This window comes from Drosophila mauritiana, chromosome 3R (assembly GCF_004382145.1).
Source record: "Drosophila mauritiana strain mau12 chromosome 3R, ASM438214v1, whole genome shotgun sequence".
Taxonomy (NCBI): Eukaryota; Metazoa; Arthropoda; class Insecta; order Diptera; family Drosophilidae; genus Drosophila; species Drosophila mauritiana.
This window is the reverse complement of record NC_046670.1, coordinates 8036497-8057894: the sequence shown is the minus strand read 5'-3', so window position 1 is coordinate 8057894 and position 21398 is coordinate 8036497. Positions and strand designations below refer to the sequence as shown.

The window sequence follows — 21398 nt, the reverse complement described above, 5'->3', positions numbered from 1 at the left end:
AATAAACGTGACAAAATCAACTAACTTTGTATATTTGCATGGGATTTAAAACCCAAATTGCGGGAGTTTTAAACAGAATTATATGTTAATATTTTATTACAACCATTTTGTATTCACAGACACTAGACAAATTTTGATTTTGATATCTTTTATTGGATTTTATACCATATTCATATAATCGTAAACTAAGAATTGCACCGACTTAAAATTTTGATCAACTGCCTAACAGAATTAACTAAATGGGCAAAGTAACAAGTTGGGGTGTATAGACTCAATTGGAATTGGAAAACGGCGACTGGGGCACGACAACTTCGCGATTCGAGATTCAGCCGATTGTGCGGGTGTGATTCACGGCAATTACTCCACCACTTGGATTTGATTTGAATGGGATTGCGGCAGTGCAATTTGCTAGATCTTTGTTGCGTGTGGAGGCAGTAAATTGCAATAGCTGTTGCTGTTGGGTAAACATTTGAAGTGGCTTCGCGCGTCGCTCTCGGGGAAGTGGATTACGGGGCAAGGACTACATTTACGCCTGCTGCTCCTTAGACCCGTAATTGTAGTGGAGGAAGCGAAGTCCCTGGATCGATTGGGCGGTGGCATTGGTAGCGTGGCAGGCGAAGAGCAGCCAATTCCTGGGCTGCACCTTGTAGGCAAATCGCATGAAGATGCACGAGTACAGGGTGAGAGCTGGAAAAGACCGAGGATAAGCATTTCTGGGCGACTTTTTTAACCTAGGCACAGGCACAGGACAAATTATAAGCTCAATTTGTCCTTATTTTCCATTATGTGCATTTTGTCTCGGTGGCATCTTATTTCGATGGAATCGGATTTAGGAGTAAAATGGACAAATTGTGCTTAGTTTTTTCTCTGTGCAATCTTATCGGCAGACGTTTCGACAGTTTCCGTATCTGGCTTATCAGGCAATATAGAGTGTTTTGTTTAAAACATATCACTCTGATTACGACATCTTAAGCGAAAACTGTCGATGACAGTCGCGCGTGTCTGGATGCCAGATGGAGGCCAAAGCCCATGGGGATATCCTTACCCAATGTCATTTTGCCGGAGATGAATTTGGGACTCTTTTGTGTGTCGGCGAGAGCAGCCACCGGAATGCCCCAGTTGGCCACCGGGCCCCAGAAGTGGGTACTGTGGATATAAAAAGAAATATTTACAATAAGTCGTATATGGTCAACTGATAACCAATAAACAGACCTCATAAAGTAATCCCGCCACTCCTTTGAGGCCGTTGTGGACATAGCTCTCCTGATCGACATGATGCTACCGCTTTGCTAATTGAATATATCTGACCAGAAATGTTAATCAGAAGCGCACCTGGTGGAATAATTTAGATTAGATTGCCACTGCCGCGCAATATAAATCCGAAAAAAAATCCCCTCAAGGTCTTACAGGTTGTTCGCCTTGTTGTTGTTGTTGTTGGGCCAGCTGTTGTTGCTGTTGCTTGTTTACCGTCTGGAACACCTCGATCGAAAACACGAAGAATTTGGAACTGCAGGCCGCGTGGCAGGAGTGGGAAGTGTGTGCCTAAATATTTAAAAGCTAGGATATATTTTTTGTTTATGTGTCGGCCGTGTTGTCACTCCGAAAGTTATATAAAATTAGTCAAACGAAAGGCATCAACGAGTTTTCTCTGCCGCGTCGCTGTCGCGTCGGAGTTATCGATAGCCCGTACAATCGCTACTTCCAAGGGTCACACTTAGAGATGGACATCGGATGAAGCGAATGCGATAGTTTTAAAATCATTCTTTGAAAATTTGTTAAAATAACCTTCAGCAACTGTTTATTTGTGTAAATTTGTGCCTAGGCACTATGCTAAGACTTTTATTAATAATATATTTAAAAAAAATTTGGGGTATTGTATATGGAACAAATATCTCTGCTGTCAAAGCTCTATTACACTATTTATATTAACTTAAATATTTCGAAAGTTTAAATAGTTATTTGCAATTTTATAAAAAAAATCAAGTAAAACGTGTTTAATCTCCAGTGGTGAGTCATACCGATATATTCAGTTCAGACTCTGAACGTCATTGAAACGCTGTGATCGGTGTCAGGCATTTACTGATCACTGTGACACTCGACTCGACTTGCAATCTCGATAGGCTTGTCGCAGGGACTTCCCTCACTATATCCGCCAAAAAGCGGATGCTTGATGTGCATTAAGCCCGCTAATTACAAGTGGACGTAATGTGCATTTGCAACGCATTTGCTGAAGTGCGGGCGCCACGGTTTTCAAGTGCTTAATCCACCACGCGCTTCCGCTCTTCACATAATACGCGCTCTTCCGGCTCTCTTAAAAGTACCAAGGCGAAGAGAATTGGGGCGATGGTTTCTGCGCCGACAGCCTGCGCCTGAGTCCTTGGCCGCGGCGGCAGAAGACCAAAGCAGCACAACCAGCAGCATCCGAGTGCGGAGCAACCAGCATCCAAAACCGAATCCAAAACTCCGGCTCAGTGTGAATTTGCGACTCGAGAGCGACGGCGGCTCAAAGGAAACTTGGCTCGGTAAATAGTCCTGAACGAAGGAATCCTGGCAGCAACAACACACCACATCCTCTGGCCAAATAACAACAACAACAAAGTGAAAAAGCGGAATAGGCAAATGGAAATTGTGTTGGCAGTCGATGCCCCGCTGCCGACTTCGCTGCCACTGCTCTGCCAACTTGTAATCCCCGTGTGTGTCTGTGCCTGTGTGTGTATGTGTATATGTGCGCTTGTGTGCTGTGTGTGTGCGTGCGTGCGAGTGTTTATATGTGGTCAGTGTGCCATTTTGCAAGCACTTTCCATGTGCGGTGCCCAAGGAAAGCTAAAGAAAATTCAAATTATGACCAAAGAAACCAATTCCAAGAATTGCCAAAACAAAGACAGATTTTGCTTGCATTAAAAAATATAACCACTTTATCTTTAAATGTTGACTACGCGTCATCAGTTGCCGCAGCTTCAGTAAAACCTGAAAAGAAAAGACATTTGAAGAAAAATCAATCCTACACATAATGGTCACTTTTTTTTTGTATTTCCAAATTTGTTGCTAGTAAGCATGAAATTTTCGTACATTTTCCCCCAGTAAGTCTGCCAAAAATGTTTTTCACGCGAGAAAAAAAAGGAAAAGTTTAAGAGAAAACCAAATGAGCCGCTCCCAAAAAATCCGAATTTTTCAACAACAACAAGAGCAGAAGCAAGAAGAAGCGTGAAAATGGGGAAAAGCAAGAAAGAGCAACCACAACAACAGACAAAGAAAAGCGAGAAATATAATTGAAAATCAAAGAAAGGGAAATATAAAGCAACCAGATTAGTAGAATTTTTTTTAAGGATTTTTAAAAAATTTCTAAGTATGAAAAATGGGCGGAAAAAAAAGACATACTAAGCTAACATTAAAGCAGATTATATAAAATAATAGTATTAGGATTCAATATTAAATTCCAAAGGACCAAGAATGGTAAAACATTTCATTCGTAAAGCAAAAGATGAAAAGATGTATGAAACATACTTTCTGTTTGGGGTATAGCATATAGACCCACCATATAGGACGACCTACTTAGCGGCCCTTGAAGGTCTTTGTCGTTAGCGTGACACTTTTGTTTTTCTGGGCAAGATTGCCGGACATAATTACTCGCTCCTGGTGGCGCATCTTGGCATCTGCGAAATGTCCCCAAAATGCCTCAATTGAATAAGTGCCAAATGGAGGCAAATAGCTAAAATAGGCTCCTCAGGCCCACTTAAGCGCACTAATCCAGTGCGACTATGTGCTCCGTACTATGTTGTTAAAGTGTCCGAGAGCTAAACAGAATCCAAATCTGTTCACTTGTTTGCTGTTGATTCAATCAAGCGCAAGACGGCACAATCACCCGCACCCACACAAATGCAGGGAGCTCAATGCAAATTGAGTTTATTGTTCGGTCAATTGAGGCGCACTCGTAAGACATTTATTTTATGGCCCGTAAGCAGATGAGGTGATTTGCGCTTAGTCGCCCGACTGCCACCCGTGCGAGGAGTTCGAGATCCGTGGCAGCACAATCATAGTGGACCGCCTTAAAAGCAAATCCTTTGATTTCTGCAGGAAAGTGTCTCGAGTGAGTGAAATGCCCAGCTGAGAAGTGGAGAAACCAAGTGCTAAAGCAAAAGTTTACAACCAAATAATAATAATACCAATATAATACAAAGCAAACGAAAGTGTTCAGCAACAAACATTCCTCGCCCCGGTCACTGGATCAGGATATATATACACATACATATAGCACGCCAAACAAACAAAAAGGATACGCATACGGATAAAGATAAGGATAAGGAGCCACAGATGCAGCCCTAAGTAAGTACGACTGCAATTAGCATTAGCTTAGCCGCACTAACTCGTCCATCGAGTGTTTCAGTTTCCGTTTCAATTTCGGTTTCCGTTCAGTTTTTGGCTTTTCCTACCAAAAGGGCGTGTGTTTTGTATCCTCGCCTCTCAGCATCTCTCTTTGCGTGTGTGTGTGTGTCGCTTTCTCTCTAGCTTTCGCTCCTTGCTGTTGTTGTTGCCGTTTTTCATTGATGTTGATAGCCTGGTACATCATCAACTTGCTGCTCGGCTGCGCCTCTTTACTTTGTGTGTAATAAAATTGATGATAAAATAAAAATGGATAATGGGTGATTTTCGGTCTTCGTATTCGTCTCCTCGAGAGAATTGCGAGCCAAAGCCATCGCCATCAGGCAGGAGCCAAGAGTTGCCAAGTCCGTTGTTTACCGTCTCTCATTTTTGTGGTAAATCAGCAACACACACACACACATACACTCGCACAGAAAACCTCACATTTCTCTTTTGTCTCTTCTCTGGACTTACACCACGTTACCACAAACACACACACGCACTTTCTCTTTAACTCTCTCTCTCTCTCTCTTTGTGTGTCCTTTGTGGGTTACTTGGTGTGTGTGGGTGTGGGTGGGTGTAGGGGGTTGCATACTGTGGCTGATAAGAACACTGCACAGTTGTTAATGGCTCTGAAAGCTTGCAACATTTTAATCACGATAATAGCCTCCGATAAGAAGTTAATATCAATCGTTGTACAGGAATGCCAAAGTACAGTGAAACTTGGAAATGTCCCTATATCTAAAACAACAAATATTTATCTAAAAGTAGATTATCATTCGCATTTTTTAATTATGTTATTTAATTAATTTAAGAGCAAAATGTACTGACGACTTCCTGTTTCGTAGCTTCAATTTTCTATAAAAATATCTCCACATCATATCTTATCTTTTATACATTATATATGTATAAGATAACCAAATACAGCAATTCTCTGCGCTTCAAATCAATTTTTTAACACTGGTTGGAGATAAAAGAAAACGAGTAAGCTGTATTTGCCACTGGAGATGGGGCGAGATAAATACGTGGATCTAGACTGAAAATCAGGGGGCTATCATCGGATGCTTCCGCCCCCGCCCAGAGGAAGCCGAACTGCGAGGAATAGGAGGACATTAAGGGAGCACACGTTCCGTCTTAGCCGGATGCTGGCATAATTTGGCCGTCGTATCGTATTTAGCCGGGTTAATTACCTAACATTGTGTTGATGGCTGATGGCTTAAGCGTTTCATGGGATGCCATAATGTGGCCGGCGTGTCCTGGAGGCGCTTTTTAAAACGCTGCCAATTGTTGTTGCTGCCACTGGCAATTGCACACGCAGATTGGCCGCAATGGTTTCTTGGCCGCATTGAGACTTCCGGCTTGATGCCGTGGAAATGACTGCGATAAGGTTAAATATTTAATAGGTTTTCCGGCTGCTTCAACTCTTGCTTGTTCCTTGCTTTCTGCTCCTTGCTCTTTGCTCCTTGCTGGCTGCTCTCAGATAATTTCTCTAGCGACAACTGTCTGTCTGCCAGTCATGTCCGTGTCCCTTTCTCCGTTTGTCCCTGTCACTTTGGAAAACTTTTCCAGCTGCCTTGTCTTTTGTTTTTGTGTTTTCCTATTTTCCTTTTTTCTCCATTTGGCTTGGCTCCTTTGCGCCCTGACTCCCCCTTGACTATTGGTGATGGCAGCATTTTAGAAATAAATTAAACTTTCATTTAAGTGCTTTTCAACTGAAAACTTTCTTAATTACAAATGTTTTGTTGTCTGTTGCCCTGTTTCTGTGTTCAGAGAAAAAAAAGTGGAGCCCTCAATGTCTGTCAATCGATGGGCGTTAAGTGTTCCTCTTTTGCCTGGTCGCTTCAAGGTTGATCTGCTGCCCCATCACCAGCTCCTTCCGCAGGGCTAAAATGTGTCAAGGTGCTGGCGGTTAAGCGCCCCAAGATATGCAGCACAAATTCGGCTTAAGAGCCGCACTTCAAATAGATTGCCTGCAAATGGCCGCAGCCAACACAAATACCTCTCATGAAAATACAAAAAAAAATGTTATAGACAAAGTGCAGCTGCGGTGGGGTGACATCGCTTGGTCATGAGCAGGTGGCCCGGAACTCAGTTGGCAGTTGCATGCAAAAATAATCAAGCACAAATGGCACAGCAGCATCCACATACCCACAGCAACAAGCCATGCACTCCAGCCCACACAAAACTCACCGGGGAAATGTGGAATTCAAAAGAAAGATGAACTTTTGGAGCCCTCTTCGCATGCACTTAGATGAGGACGACAGGACCAGCCAGCGTCCACAACAAAGAGCAGCAGGAACAAAAACAACGAGTCGAGTCGAGTAATGACAGCGGCAACAGCAGCAACACAGCCACCGCAGCAACAATGGGGCCAAGTCCTGGCCACGCCCCTCATATGCTGGCTTGTCTGGCTGCCAGTGGCGATTCAGGGATTCATTCATCCATTCATGCGCTCTGGACGACGACGACAGCGACGTCGCCGGATGTGTGGCAGTGGGTGGTGTACACAGCGGGAAATGTGGGCTAACTGGTTGCGAGTGCGAAGGGTTTTCCCCAACCGGCAACAAAATTTATAACTTCCTCGCTTGCGGATTAAATAAATAACAATTTCTGGAGCACAGGAAGGCAAATTTCGATTAATTCGTAATATTTATGTAAATAAAAAGACAATTGCTTTTTACGAGGATATGCGGATTGCAATGATTACAGTTCACAATGTAAAAGAAACCTTGGCTGTATTTACCACTAGATAACGTAAATTAATGCTAATTCCATGTATTTTGAGAATTAGAAATACGTACAATTTATTATATCTATATTTTTTTATTTATTTATATATATTTTATATATATTTTTTGCATTTTGTAGCATCCGTATTAATTAGCAATGACTAGTACTGAACTGAATGTGTGTCAGTTGCGTTTGAATTTCGTCACGTGTAAGACTTGCATCTTTGCCACATCGTTGTTGCCACTGCTGCCTGTGCTTGCTGTCGTTGTTGTTGCTTCTTGCTGCTGATGGGGCACACACTTAAGTGGTCGTTTAGAGCATGCCACGCTGTTGTTGCTTGTTTATGAATAAAAAATAGTTTATTTGCAAAACGTTTAGGCCATGGGGTGCTAAAGGGGTCGCCGGTATGAGAGCGGTCAATTAGGGAGTTCATCGAGTTAAGCTTCCGCTGCTTGCTAATGGACTGGAGCTCATCCAAGGAGCTCTTCCATAATTGAAAAACTTTTCAATAACGCATACACAAAGCGAGGCATCTGCCAAGCCATAATGTGACATGTACCAAGTGAGGGTCCGAATGTGTGTGTGTGGGTGTGTTTGTGCTTGTGGCAATTTCAATTGGCAACCTCGGGCTGCAGTAAGCGCACCCGTGAGTGCCATAAGCATGCGTCCAAAGATAATTGTTACGTCATTAAGCGACTGCCTGTAAAAGGCCCAGAACAGCAAACAAAATAAATAAATAAGAGACAATCACACACGCACGCACGAACACACACACTGACACATACGCCCCTAAACACACACATTCGCACAAACATGTAAGTGGCAAGGATGTGTGGCACTGGGTAAGCAGAAATTATCGTTGCCTACTTTTGTGCGCAGTTCACAATTAAATACATTGGCAGCGACATATGCGGCAAAGCGTAAACAACAAGCCTGGCCAAAAACAAAAGCGACGTTTTGCTCGGCTCTGCGAGCAAGAAAAGAAAAAAATGAAAATGGGAAAACGGGAAAAATGGGCGGCTCGGCAAAGAGGAAAATGGAAAGAAAATCCTTTCGAACGCCGCGCTCTGCGTGTCTATCCCAGCCACTCTTATGCGTTGTTGGTAGCCGACCAGCGCAGGCGCTCTCTCTCACTCTCACTCTCTCTCTCTCTCTTTCGCTGGCCACATTATCCTGGCATATCCTGCTCTTACCACACACATACAACGAGCGCTGGGCAATGTCAATGTAACTTTTATCCAGCTGCCGCTTCAGTGCTTTCCTTTGGCTGCAGCGCCTCTCCGCGCGCTTGTGTGCGTGTGTTTATGCTCTGATTTGAATGCCACTGATAAGGTGGCATTACGCGCTCCTGCGGGCGGGGAGTGGTATGTATGGGGGGAGGGGGTTTGTGGGGCCTGCGACGGTTGCTTCTTGCATTATAATTCGATCTGCCTTAGTCACAGCGCCGCAGCTTGAGAGTGTGCGTGGCGCTACACTGGAAAGAAATCGGTGTACGATTGGTGTAAGTACTAAGTAAATAAAACTAATTTAGAGTTTGAAAGTTTTTCGGGCTATAACTTTATTCAATGTACTTTTAGAATCTCCAACCGAAATATATTTAGTTTATAGAAAAACTTTTAGCAACTCAGCTAAGGAAGCATATAATATTTTGATATAGTAAAACTCTCGTAATTTTTTCAATGCTTTTTGACTAACTTTCGTCAAGTGCGTTGCAAATATTATTAAACAAGAAAAGACTTTAAAAAATCAACGGGCTTAAAAAACTTGGTATAAAAGCACCAATAATCAATATAATTGAAAAAATTCTATTACCTTTTTCCATTTCTGCAACTGTTAAAAAAAGTTTTTTCTTTTTAAATAAATAATGGTTGGTTACCTTAAATTATTTCCTCTTTCAAAATGACTGATGCTTTCAAAGGCATTTAACACATGCTTGCATCAATAATTAGTTTAATAATAATTTAATTTAATAATTTCTTGTAAATAAAAAGTACAATTTTTCTTGCTGTGCGTGAATAGTTGCAGATTGTGAGGCTGCTTTAGGGCGTGCAAGTTTACAATTGACTTTTAACGATACGAGCCTCACATACACTAACTCACACACACACGCACACACATACACACGTGCGGCAGGACGAACTTGTGTGCGAATTTATGTGTTATCATTTATTGTGTCTTTTGTGTGAAAACGTGCGCTTGGCACAAATAGACAGACGGACAGACGGACAGACGCAGATATAGCCAGCCACGCCCCGAAAAAACCGCACCGCCCCTCTGCCATCGCCATTTTGTGATAATATGCTGCGCCTTTTGTTTTCACAGCAATAAAAATTGGTTGTAATTTAGTTTTCCCTCTCCTTTAGGCATGTGTGTGTGTTGGATGTTGTATCTGTATCTCTGTATCTGTATCTGTTTGTGTGCTCTGTTGTGATTGATACGAAGCCTGTGGGAGAGCTTTGTTTGCTTTTCCCTTAGCATCCTGGCATATCCTTGGGCTCCTCTCTTTCTCTTTTGGCTGCCAATTAACTTTCGTTGATGCGTGTTTCATTTTAATGCCATTTGCGGCTCAACTATTTGTATGGCATACTTTGCGGCCAGTCGCAATTTACATAGTCATAGGCCAATTATGGCCATCTATGCACACACACACATACACAATCAAACACTCGTACGTGAGTGGCATAATTGCTTTGTTTCTAGCATTTCGAAGCTAATGTTTTATGGATTAATGCATGTGGCATACGGCGAAATGCAGCGCAAAAGTCGCGCATGAAAGTCCAAATTGCAAATACATTATTGATGATGTAAACAGCAGCTGCTGCTGGGACATAAATTATTTCAAAACTCGCAAATTAACTTTATATTTATATTATGAAAATATAGCGAGTTATTTGGAATTTAATGTTAATGGGGTGAAATTTATACGTAATATAAATGCAAATTGCAATAGACAAATAGTTTCTGTCATAGAAAGCCACTAAAATGTTTGATAAATCAAATTTGCTTTAAATTTAAATAAGTACGTAAAAGCCATAAACAATATTATATTATAGATAATTTAAAAAGACAAAAGATTAATGGGAACACACACTTTTTTTAAATCAGTTATTAATATTGACGTTATTGAAGCACACTTGAATAATGTATTTTAAATGGGTTTTCTTCAATAATCGATCAAATTTTATTTAAAACCTGTTTAAGGCTTTTCTCAGCCCTAATTAAGTAGCAAAATATAAAAAATAAATTTTAAGAAACTTCTATAACACATCGTGATGAATAGAAGAACACCCCTTGCTCCTTTGAATTATAGCTTGTAACCATTGCAGCTTGCAATTAGTTTTACAAAACGCACTTGCTAACCTCATTCCCATTTGAATGCTTCCATTGCAGCGCAGAGCAAGGATCTCGTCTTAGTCGCCAAGCTGAAGCAATTAACTGAAAATGTAGCAGGGAAAAGAACATGGCCCAACTGGAACAGCAAATGCCATGCGATGCAACTAGCATAAACGTGAGTATCCTAGAATTCCAGCGAATTCAAAATGGAAATGGTTGGGGGAATGAAAATGGAAATAGAAATGAAAATGAAAATGGGGTCTGGGTGTCGCGGCTAATTGCTATGGGTGTGAGATCCTGCAGGAGGCTTTTGTAAGGGCCGGAGCATTTCATTTGCTTTCAATTTGGCCGCCAACTAATTGCCTGGCACTAATTTGGCGTCTCGCGTTTCATTTGCAGTCCGTCTGTCTGTCCTTTGGTTCCGACCATTATTAAAGTTCCTCCTTGGCAGCGGCCCCATTGTGTCCGTGTCCCCATCCGCATCCTTCGTTCCTGCAGCTCTAATCAACTGATATGAAATGCAGCTCAGGCCTGCCAAATCGCCGGCGGTCCTGGGCCCAAAAACTTATTGAATCGGCAGCAAATAGATTCTTGGCACAAAAGAGACGACCATGTTTGTCTGGCCCAAAAATGGTAATTTGATGGCGATTGGCAACTGGCAAGAAAGGAGATTGATTTATAGCATATCACCCGCTGGATTATCCGATTGTTTGAGCAGCAATAGTAGCATTGCTAGTTCACTAGTTCACGCCCAATCAGCTGATTAAAGTTGGTTTAGGACCTTCAAATTCCAGGACTAGCGTTGCAAAGCACGTCATCTGGCATCTCCTTAAATTGTTAAGCTGAAATTTGATTTGATTTTTAATATCGTCGTCGTGGCAGGTCCGCAATTCTGCTCTATCCATGTGCACGCCCTGGCTAAATCAGTTTTACAACTTTTATGTGAATCCTTCACCTGCTTTATTGTTGTCGTCGGTTGTCGTTGCCTCCGAGGAGTATAAAAAGCCGTGTAACATTACCGGGGACAACGGCAAAATGGCAATGACAGCACAGCAGCAGCAACAACGTCAATAGTTAAACTCGAACGGGCTCCGAAGTACAAGATTGTTAGCATAGCGCGCAGGACACAGCAGGAGCCAGGACAACGCTGAGCACAGGGGCACAGAGGCAAACACAAATGCACAGCATTCTTTGCAGCTGCACTGTGGGAAAATATATGGAACTTATTCTGAAAACCTATCTCGATTGATAGTGAAATGAGACTATGCAGGAGAAAGCCAACTAGAATCAGGGGTCTCTTCAAAGGACTTTCTTAAAAATATCAAAAGATATTTGATTTCATACGAAGATTTCTACTTCCTTAACAAATATTAAACGAAATCCAGACTTGGAAAGTCGAAGTTAGTCAGTTAAATATCCTTGTTAAAAAACTTTCTCGCAGATTTCAGTATAGAAGAGATCGTCCTTGCAAGAGTATTAAAGGTCCAGGATAATTCAATTTAATATTACATATGAAATTGTAATAGCTAATATCATTTGAGAACTTTTATGGCAAAGAGTTTAACATGATGTCAAACCCTTCCTTAAGACTAGGATAAAATTGTTACCTCTTTCAATTGTCCATTCTAGGATTTGACTGTATACTCTCTTTTCTCAGTGTAGATTCTGGGAAATGGGGACGAGTGGCGTTACCCGCTGGGCACCGTGTTAGCCAGAGGAATGAGGATGGCAAATGCGATGGCCTCGACTCCTGTGGCTCCTTTCAGATCCTTTTAGGTGACTGTGGCTATGGCTAAGCTGCTGCCGCTGCTGCTGCTGCTTTTGCTGCTGCATCTGAAATGCTGGGAAGTGATGCATTTAATCGAAGAGGAGGATGGTGGAGGGGGGTACGAAGCTGTAACAAACGAGGGGCGGCAATGGGCGTGGTCGCTACCATCAGCGGGCGGAAGTCGACACAAAAGCAATGGCCGTCCTGCAGGCGTTGGCTTGTCTTAAGCGGGTAACGAGTCGGTGGGCGGGGCAGTGTGGCAGTGTCACCTGCTTTGCATGTGAGACACGCCCCCAACGTGCCATGGATACCTGAATATGCGGCAACCGTGCAGTTTGAAACACTGGCAGAAATTTGGGTGCAATACGTATGTTGGCTAGTGAAACTAGATAAAAGTTATGCTGCATATTCTTAAAAACAATGGTTTAGAAAAGATTAGTAGTATTTAGCTATAAAGCTGCAATGAATGAATATCTATTTTTGGATTAGTTTAAGCAGTTTACCAAGCAAACATCCCTTGAGAGACACTTACTTATTTACTTAAATAAAGCTTTGCACTAAATATGATCGCATTATAATTAAAAAATATGCAATTCAGATTTTGTATCCTTGATCCATAGCTGAATCCTTACTGCAGCTGGCATACTTATTTCCACCTATCGAAGGTGCAGGCCTTTTTCTCCTAGTGCTCTGGGATTCCCTTTCATATCGCATGGCACGTAAATTCGTAATAAATTTGAAATTATGTGCACATTTCGTGCCACAGGCTGAAGGCCAAGCAATTTGCAACTTGCACTTTGATAATTTATGTTGCATCCGCCGTGGCAACCGTTGCAACGGTGGCCATAAGCATATATCACATCTGCCAGCCAGACCCTGGATGCGAGTATCTCCTGTTCAGCCTCCTCGAAGCTGGCCTGGCAGCGATCCCAGGATGGCGCTGTCAACCCACCAGCAGAGTGAATTTTTTCAATTTTCACGAATGCACAGCACAAAGGACATGGTGTCAGGCGAGTGGATTGATTATGCCGACTGCCAAGGACGCAAACACTCACACCCACACACTCATGCCCATCTTGTGGGGCTTCAGTTTCGCTCTCAATTGGACGTATCCTGTCACACGCTCTGTCAGCTGGCCAAGGACGAAAAGAGAGGGTGGACATGGCAGGGGGATGCGAGCATCGAATCATCGACGGCTTTTTGTCCAATCGCCCGCACAAATTGACGGTCAGTGCGAGTGACGCCGTCTAATAACACTCATTACGGATCCATTCATCATTCCCAATCCGTAACTGAATCCGCAGTGCATGTGCAACTGACAGCTGCAATCGATATGCGATTCGCTTTTGATTCGAAATTCGAAATTTGATTTGCTGATTGCCGTCACTCCACGGGCTTTGTATTCATTGTACATTGTATTTGTTTCATTACGCTGACAACCGGCAAATGCGGAAAATATCCTATATTCCACACCTGACCGATGGCGGTAATTTCGATTTGGCTTCCATTAGCCCGCAGGGAGCAGTACACTCAAAAAAACAAATGGAATTGCTTGCTGCGCCTAAAGATAAAATAAACAGAAATGAACATTTCACGTAATATTATTGTTGAATATCTCAATGCAAAGCTAGAAACATGATTTTAAAAAGCAAATATTTCTTTAAATGTAACATCGAAATGGATTTCGGCAAGCCAATCAATTAGTTTAACATTTTGCTCCATGTCAGCTAGTTTGCACATGGAAAGTTCGTTCAAAACTATATACCTCAAATTGAATGCGATTGGTTAAATGTTTTGGGCTCCGTAGGAAGTTGATTCAATTTGCTGACTTGGCATTGGTTTCATTAGTCCAACTGTGGGTAATTTCATTGCAGTGCCAGCGATTCGAGTTCGGATCGGCAGGATGCACTGCAGCATATGCATATTTTACGTGCAGTCAACTCCATCATGATTTTTTCACCAGCAGGACGAATCGAAATGCCCACGTCCTTTCCTCTGCCACTTCCGCTGTTCGATTGATTTTTTGGCATCGCAAAGGATTTGTTATTCAGTTTGTATTTCGCATTTTTTGTACAAGATGCAAAGGATCATTTGTATGGTATATACATATGTTAAAAGGGTGGCAGAGAAAAACACTTGTATTTAATAAGTACTAGAAGAACTTAAAAACTCTAAACTTAAAAGTATAAGCGCAGTGTTAGGAAGTCAAATTAAAAATAACAATATATTCATGTATAAATTTATGATAAATATCAATGGTTGCTAAAAAATGATTTATATTGCTTTTGCGAAGCGCAAAGAATATTTTTAATGTACACAAATGTTTAACAATACTTGGCATTTGGTGCTTCAAAGTCAGTGTATTCGATTTTGTGTACTGTTTGTTTGCCCGGCGCCAACAGCGGCAATCGTAAACAATTTGATTTTAACGCACACAGCGGTGCTGATGAAGGGGGCGGATGCGGCGAAGGGGGCGTGGCAGGCTGGCAGGCTGGCTGACTGGCAGTGCAGGAATTCTAATCGGATTTCGTTGCAGCTGCGGCCTGAGCTGCCAGGGAAACAAAAGCTCTTGCCAGGAAATTGATATCGAAAGCAATTTGGCACCGCTGCCCTCTGCGGATGAGAGATATGGGGATTCCAACTAGGCTAGGCGCTGGATTATGGACCATGGACTGCGGACCATGGCATTGGGTTTTTTTTTTTGATTTGTTTTTCGGGGGCGGAGTAATTCAATTTCAGCTCGCTTCGGCTGCGGCCCACGGTGCGTATGCGCAACTGCAGGCGTGGCATAATCTTTGGCACTTCAATTTGATCGGCGGGCATTTGTAAGGCCTTCGACATCGGCAGCTAGCAGAGTCCTGCTGCTGCTCGTCGAGCATAGAGTGCAGAGCATGGCCACATAGTGCCTGACGTTGATGAATATTGCTACAGCGATAAATTCAATTACAAGTGTGAGTGGGGCCAAGTCGAGGGCTATAACTCAACTGACAGCGGCAGAACTCTTTGCCGCCTCCGCCACTGCCACTTTATCCACTTGACTTGGCTCTTAAAGTGCTGCCACAAACTGAGAGACACGGACACGCACAAAAATGGCACAAAAAAACGCAAAAAAAAAAGGGGAAACAACGCCGAGGAAACAGTTAAAAGTAAACAACTGAAAAAAAGGGGGCTAAACAACATAAAATAAATGTAATAAATTTTAAACATAGAGATGATAAATTGCTCTGGGACTCGACTTAAGGCGCTGCTGCCAATGGCGAAATGCCTTTGCGCGATTCTCAGCGCTTTTCCAACATTCTTACACAATTTGTTTGCGGCTTCGCCTGTCGTGCCACGCCCCCTCCAAGGCCCCAAACGCCCCAACGCCCCTCCTCGACACGTGTGTTTGGCATTTTTATCTATTTGGCAGCTGCTTTAGCTTGTCGTTGTTTAATTTAGTTTGCTGCGAAATTGATTTGCTGCAAAGTTGGCCGCTCCTTGCCAGTTTATCCCTTCCCCTTCCCCGTTTTTTTTTTTTTTTGGTTTGGTGTATTTGTACTTCAGAATCTTTTTGACACGCCCACCGCTGGTGGAAAGTTTTTCAACTTCCAGGCGAAGTCGCATTAATGCTGCAGTTGCAAATGTTTTGCGCGTAACTTTTACTTAAGCGCTGCCAGCTGTTTGGCAATGCAAAGTTGGCCTTAAGTCCCGCCAACTGCCAACTGCCTGCCTTGTACTGAGTTCTCCACCGCTCTTCTCTTTGCAGAAACTCAGACGACTCCGTGATTAGGACGTGTTGTACCCAAACGCTCTAAATGCAGACGATATGGTGAGTTATTTGGATAATTGATATACCTAAGCCTTCTTACCGCCTTATTCGAAAGCATTTAAGTGCAATTTAGGTTTCTTGTTTCCGTAAATCAAATTTAATCAAGTGCACGATTTTTGATTGGCCTGCTAAGCAGCTCAACAAGTTAAGCCCTTTGGCTGATGAATTGCAAATACATCTTTCTATCTGCATACAGCACTTACACTCGCCCACGCAGACAGACGGTTGCATAAATCATGCATTACGCATACGCCGCATATGCCCAGAACTATTAACAAGCGCATTGCGTATTCATGAAAGCATTTTGATGTGCTGAAGTGCACGTTGTGGCAGCAAGAGGATGACAGGAATAGCAGCAGAAGTATATATATATATAGGGCGACGAGCTAAGTTTTCTAATTAAAAACTACAAATAATTGTGACTCGTAATGAGCACACCACACACACACGCTGCACTTAAATGCAGTTGTGTGGCGCCCGCGAAAGCCAAATTTAAATTGCAATTTGTCACTGCGGTTGCAGCTTGCTGGTTGTCATGTATGCAACATGCGGCTGCAAGGCTCTGTGTCCTGGCTAATTTCCATTCCGTGATCATCATGAAGTTCCTTTTTGCAGCGCGCAGCTAGCAACTAAAGGCAAAGGCACGCCTGCATTTCGTTTTTCCCATAGAGATGCATGTGTAGATGCATGCAAGAAACGCGTGACCGCCTTTGTGTGATATTTGCCACACACAGGCGACTTTAAAGCTTTAAATCAAACAGAATGTTAATCAAGCAAGTGAATGCATATTGTTGCATCTCCTCCTCTCCACATCACGCATAGACTGGCAGCATGAGGACATCTGAAATGTAAATGCCCCATTGCGGTGCACATATACATAAACGCATCTCCATCTGCATCTCTATCTGAGAATTTTGAGCAAAGCTGCAGATACCCAGATACACAGGATGGCTAAATTTATGCCACCAACTCGCGGCGTTGAAGTGTAGAATGCTGGCGTTGCTGCTTTTTTCTTTTCTGCTTTTCTGCTGCTTTTCATGATGCGCTGATGACGACGATGATGCGCTGCTGCTTCTCCTGCTGCGGATGGCAACTTTTTGTGCTGCATCGAGCGCCATTTGTTTCAGCCACCATCCATTTGCTAGGCTTTCAGGGCTCTTGGCGAGGGTTTAATAACTATTTTGGAGTGTTTGCCACGCTTAGTGGATTGCACTGTGGTGGCGGACGAAGGCTTTAGATATATATGCATATAATCTGGTGCAGCTGAGGCAAGTTTGCAAGCCTGGCAAAGCAGAGTTGTGCAACAAACTATATAAATAGGAGGGGACATTTTCAAGTTTAAGGCGCTTTGCTTCAGTTAAATCTTAATACCATATGGTTTTTGAATTTAATAAGTTTAGTTTTGAAGGTGGTTCCTGAAACAACTATCTCTGTCTGAAAGCACAAAGTCAGTCGCTCTTTTATTTGCTGCGTTTTCTCCACTTTATTATTTTTTTTTTGCTTTTTGAAGTGGTTCCTGCGCTTTAGTCTCTTTTAATTGGCTCTGGCTGGCTTTTAATTTTGCCGGCTTTATTATTTTCGCGTTCGCTGCCTTTGAACGACGAGCAGCACTCATTAAACCGCTGGCCAAGTGCACAATTAGCCAGGGCAACAGATACGGGTCAAAAGGTATAGTCGCAGTACCATGGCCCTGCGTTGATGCCAAACAAACTGACTAATTGCGAGAGAAACAGAAACAGGTCAGCCGCAGGTGTTGATTGGTGTGAGTGTGTTTGTGTGTGTTTAAAACACGACGAACATTTGAATAAACATTAGCGGCAACAAATTGCAATTTATTTGCACCGTTACAGCGTCCACAGTGGCTATTACTTTTGACTGCAATTAGCATTTTACAGTGCGGCCGAGTGCAGCGAATAATTTCCAATTATGCGGCATGCCACATGTGCCTGCACTCGCAGCGTTGACAGTTCGGCAAGTCGCAGTCCGTAGTCCGTAGTCCGTAGTCCGCTGCCGAGTCATCCTGGCCATCCTGCCTCCTGCCTTAATTATTCAGCAGGATACACACATGAGCTCACATCCTTGCTGCCAGCTGCCCGGAATTAATGGATACAGCTGGAACGTAACAGAAAACACCACTCAGCCACACAATCCTGCCCCGCCCTCAACGCCCGCTCGCCCTCCTTCGGAAAAACTCCAACACTCCGCAGTGAACATTCACCTAGTTACGCATACGCCCTGATGACATTAGTGCAGCATTGCAGACAATTTTCGTTAGCAAAATGGGAAAGCCACCGACTAGCGGAGGTCCGGTGGCCAACATTGGCCAAAAGACGCACCCAAACATTGAGAAAAATCATACATGTACAACTCAAATTTTAACTTAAAAAAAAGGAAATTGCTTATAGTTCCTGGAAGATGTTTTAAAAAGTGCCTTTTGCATTTCTGGCTTTCTAATACAAATTATTATTTTAAAGGACATACTCAACACTACTTCCTCTCTTATCTAGAATTTATTACTTTGTAGCTATTTAATAGTTTGAGAAAAATAATTTTAAAAAGGCGTTATTTGAGTGTAAAACGCGTATATTAGCCACGTCTTGAATATTTATATATTTACATATCTGTAATTTAATATGACCACTGTAGCTATCTCGTAATTTTTCTCAGTGCACAAGCTCGCCATCACCCATTCAGCAATAGATGTGTGTGCGTGCATCGCAGTTTCACGTTGATTACGAGCACTTTATGGCTCCGTGCTACGTGTGGGCGTTGCTGTTAGATGGTTGGTTGTTGGATCTGGCCGAGTAGTACGACCATAGACATGATGTCTATGCGTTCATTGTTGCAATTTTTACTTTATTATCAACGTCTGTAATCACTAAAACAACAGGAGCAGCCACCATCCAGCCACAACAAGGATAAAAGCAGTCGGGGGGGGCTGAGGGTTGGCAAACTTGTTTCGGCGTCTGTTATTGCGGCCAAAAACATTTCGAGTGGCGGAAATTTGATAAATGCCTGGCCTGACCCAATGGGCGTGGCATCTGCCAAGGGCTTATCTACAGTGTACTTGTAGGTTATTTATGATTATTTCGCATATTTTTATGGCTTGCAAATGAGGGATGTGTATGCGACACAGTGGCGTAGTTAGGTGGGGATTTGCGGAAAAAGACGCCATGGAAGTAACACTCTAATTCGTTGAAGCGCACAATATATTAGAGAAAGGCTAACTTTAGTCAGTTTCTTATCATTTCCTTGTTATGAGAGTCATTGCTTCTGTATGTACATATGTCTGGGTAAGCTTTCCCTTTTCACAGTTCGATAACAGCAAAAGCTCATCGCTTACAGTTACATGAATATTACGTATACGTAGAAGCGACCACCAATTGACAGTTACACAGCTAAAAGCTTTTACGATGTAAGCTTGCAATCCTTTACAGTTTTTACCCAAGGATGTAGAGCAAAAGCTCTGTGCTATAAACTTAGCCATTACATACAGATCTCGTACCATAAAAGTACCATACACATTATTAAAGCAAATAAACAAATATTTTGATAAAGATAAAAGTAAAGTACACGTTAAATTTGGTCAACTTGAGCTTAAGTCCGTAGTTAAAAAACCATATCAAAACAAACACAAATAAATACACAAGTTTTTAATAAAGATGAAATTAAATTACATGTTAAATTTTTGTCGGCTTGAGCTCACTTCCTTTGTAAATAAAAACACACAAAACTCTAGAAAACGTTGGAAAAACAAACATTAACCCTCAGTCAAAACCCAGTTAAAAAAGAGAGTCGGGGATTTGGCTGATTGTAAAAAACAGCAAAAGGATTGCCCGCCGGCGTTAACCGAATGGGCGTGCCAGTGGAAATTGATTAAAAGAACAAGAACCCAAATGCTTTGTGATGCTGTCCGCATCCCTTTCGGCTTGTAATCCTTGCAACAGCGTTGCTGGGATCGATAATCAAAGCAATGGGTTTATCAAAACTTAATGGCGGTCAGTTCGAATTGTCAATTTAAAGTGCACACTATGCTTATTGGTTTTCAACATCGATTTAATGGCTTTGTTGGCGTTTTATATCTCATTTCAGGGCACAACATGGCCTCAGCACAGATACGACATTTCTATAACACACCAACAACAATTTCTTCAACAACAACACGACAACCTTTACAACAACAGCAGCACACGAACAACTGCAACTGCATCAATCGGAAGCAATTTCAAAACGATACGTTTCTGTGCCACACACAAACACAAAGCGAATCAGAGGCAGCAGCAGCAGCAACAGCAACATTATGCCAGTCAACACTTGCGGCAGCAGCAACATCAGCAACAGGAGCAACTGCAACTGCAGCAGCAACAGATGATGTACCAGCCAGCGAATGTCCGCAGTCCTGGACCACAGATGAGAACTCAGCCAGCGATAGAGACACCCAGCACAGGATGCGCAATCCTTTGGCCGACATTGCTGCAGGCTGCGATGTTGCTGTTCTTCCTGTCGTGCAGCAACAGCAGGACCTGGCTGATCCTGCTGCCCCTTTGGTCGCTTCTACAGGGATTTCGGAGCAGGATCGCCTCGCCACGAGCACTTGCCTATCACGCCTATCTTCCAAAGTCAGTCAGGACTCTACGAAACAACAACGAAAGCTCTTTCAACACGGCGAAGCCACAAAGGACTACGCTGCTGCGGCTTCAACGACTCCGGCAGTCGGCATCCTTACGGATATGCAAAAGTTTGCACGCTCTATATTTCCGCTGGTTATCATCTTCAATCTGCTGCCTTTATTCTATGCAGGTGAGTACATTTTATATCCCTTTATCGTAGAGTAAACTATACTAAATTATATATATGGTATACTACATTCGTTAAAAAGTATGTAATAAGTACATACCGGGTATCTGATAGTCGTTCTCTCTCGTTTATTGTTGAAAATGTGGGTTACGTATTTTACTATTAACAGCTGAAGAAGTTTTTCGTCTTCGTGAATTTTATGAATTTATTTGCATACGGACTTATAGTATCTAAATGTAGCCACAGCTAACTTTAATGGTTTAGCATGGAACGTTTCCCTTTAAACTTCTGTGAAAGTTGCTGCCCTCCATAGTGCTGCTAAAAAATGTGTAACTCTCAACCAACTCATGTAAAACAATTTCCCTACGTCCTAATTGGCAAGTCTCGAGTGTCCACTGGCTCGCTTTTAGCCTGCCAGTTTTAAAGAGCCCACAGAGTGCTCACTGTAGTCGGCTGGGCTGGTAAATAAATAATTGAAACTGTCGAAGAACATTTGCAAATCTGGCCAAACAACAACTGAGCTCATTATTTATGTACGCAGCCAAATATGTATCGACTGCCAAAGGCAATGGAAAAAAATTTAATGACCGGCAAAAGTGAGCG

At 42.6% G+C, this 21398-nt stretch overlaps 2 protein-coding genes across 7 annotated transcripts in view; one reads left to right on the top strand and one right to left on the bottom strand.

Annotated features, from left to right (window-relative positions):
* Positions 1 to 131: 131 nt before the first annotated feature.
* LOC117142336 (mitochondrial pyruvate carrier 1) lies at positions 132 to 1674 on the bottom strand. Its single transcript, XM_033306251.1, has 4 exons — positions 1408 to 1674; positions 1213 to 1332; positions 1046 to 1146; positions 132 to 687 (listed from the first exon to the last, which is right to left on the bottom strand). Exons 2-4 carry the CDS (start codon positions 1272 to 1274, stop codon positions 527 to 529), a joined length of 324 nt encoding a protein of 107 aa, XP_033162142.1. The 5' UTR covers positions 1275 to 1332; positions 1408 to 1674; the 3' UTR covers positions 132 to 526.
* A 2299-nt stretch (positions 1675 to 3973) lies between these two features.
* Positions 3974 to 21398, top strand: part of LOC117144220 (cubilin) — a 46443-nt gene continuing 29018 nt past the window's right edge. For 2 of the 6 annotated variants that reach the window (XR_004459634.1, XR_004459633.1), the window contains exons 1-4: positions 3975 to 4323; positions 10480 to 10597; positions 15936 to 15998; positions 20091 to 20798. Coding sequence is in view for 4 of the 6 variants with exons in the window: in XM_033309276.1 (XP_033165167.1) it covers positions 20099 to 20798 (700 nt within the window). In the remaining 2 variants the exon portion in view is untranslated. Of the gene's footprint in view, positions 4324 to 10479; positions 10598 to 15935; positions 15999 to 20090; positions 20799 to 21398 lie in introns of all 6 variants that reach the window. The other 4 variants (XM_033309274.1, XM_033309273.1, XM_033309276.1 and 1 more) reach the window with 3 other exon arrangements.

Coding starts and splice junctions, on each gene's coding strand:
- LOC117142336 (XM_033306251.1), bottom strand. CDS start 1,274: ATGTCGATCAGGAGAGCTATGTCCACAACGGCCTCAAAGGAGTGGCGG. Junction 1,147..1,212: donor TGGCGGGATTACTTTATGAG/GTCTGTTTATTG, acceptor TTATATCCACAG/TACCCACTTCTGGGGCCCGG. Junction 688..1,045: donor CTCCGGCAAAATGACATTGG/GTAAGGATATCC, acceptor GGTCTTTTCCAG/CTCTCACCCTGTACTCGTGC.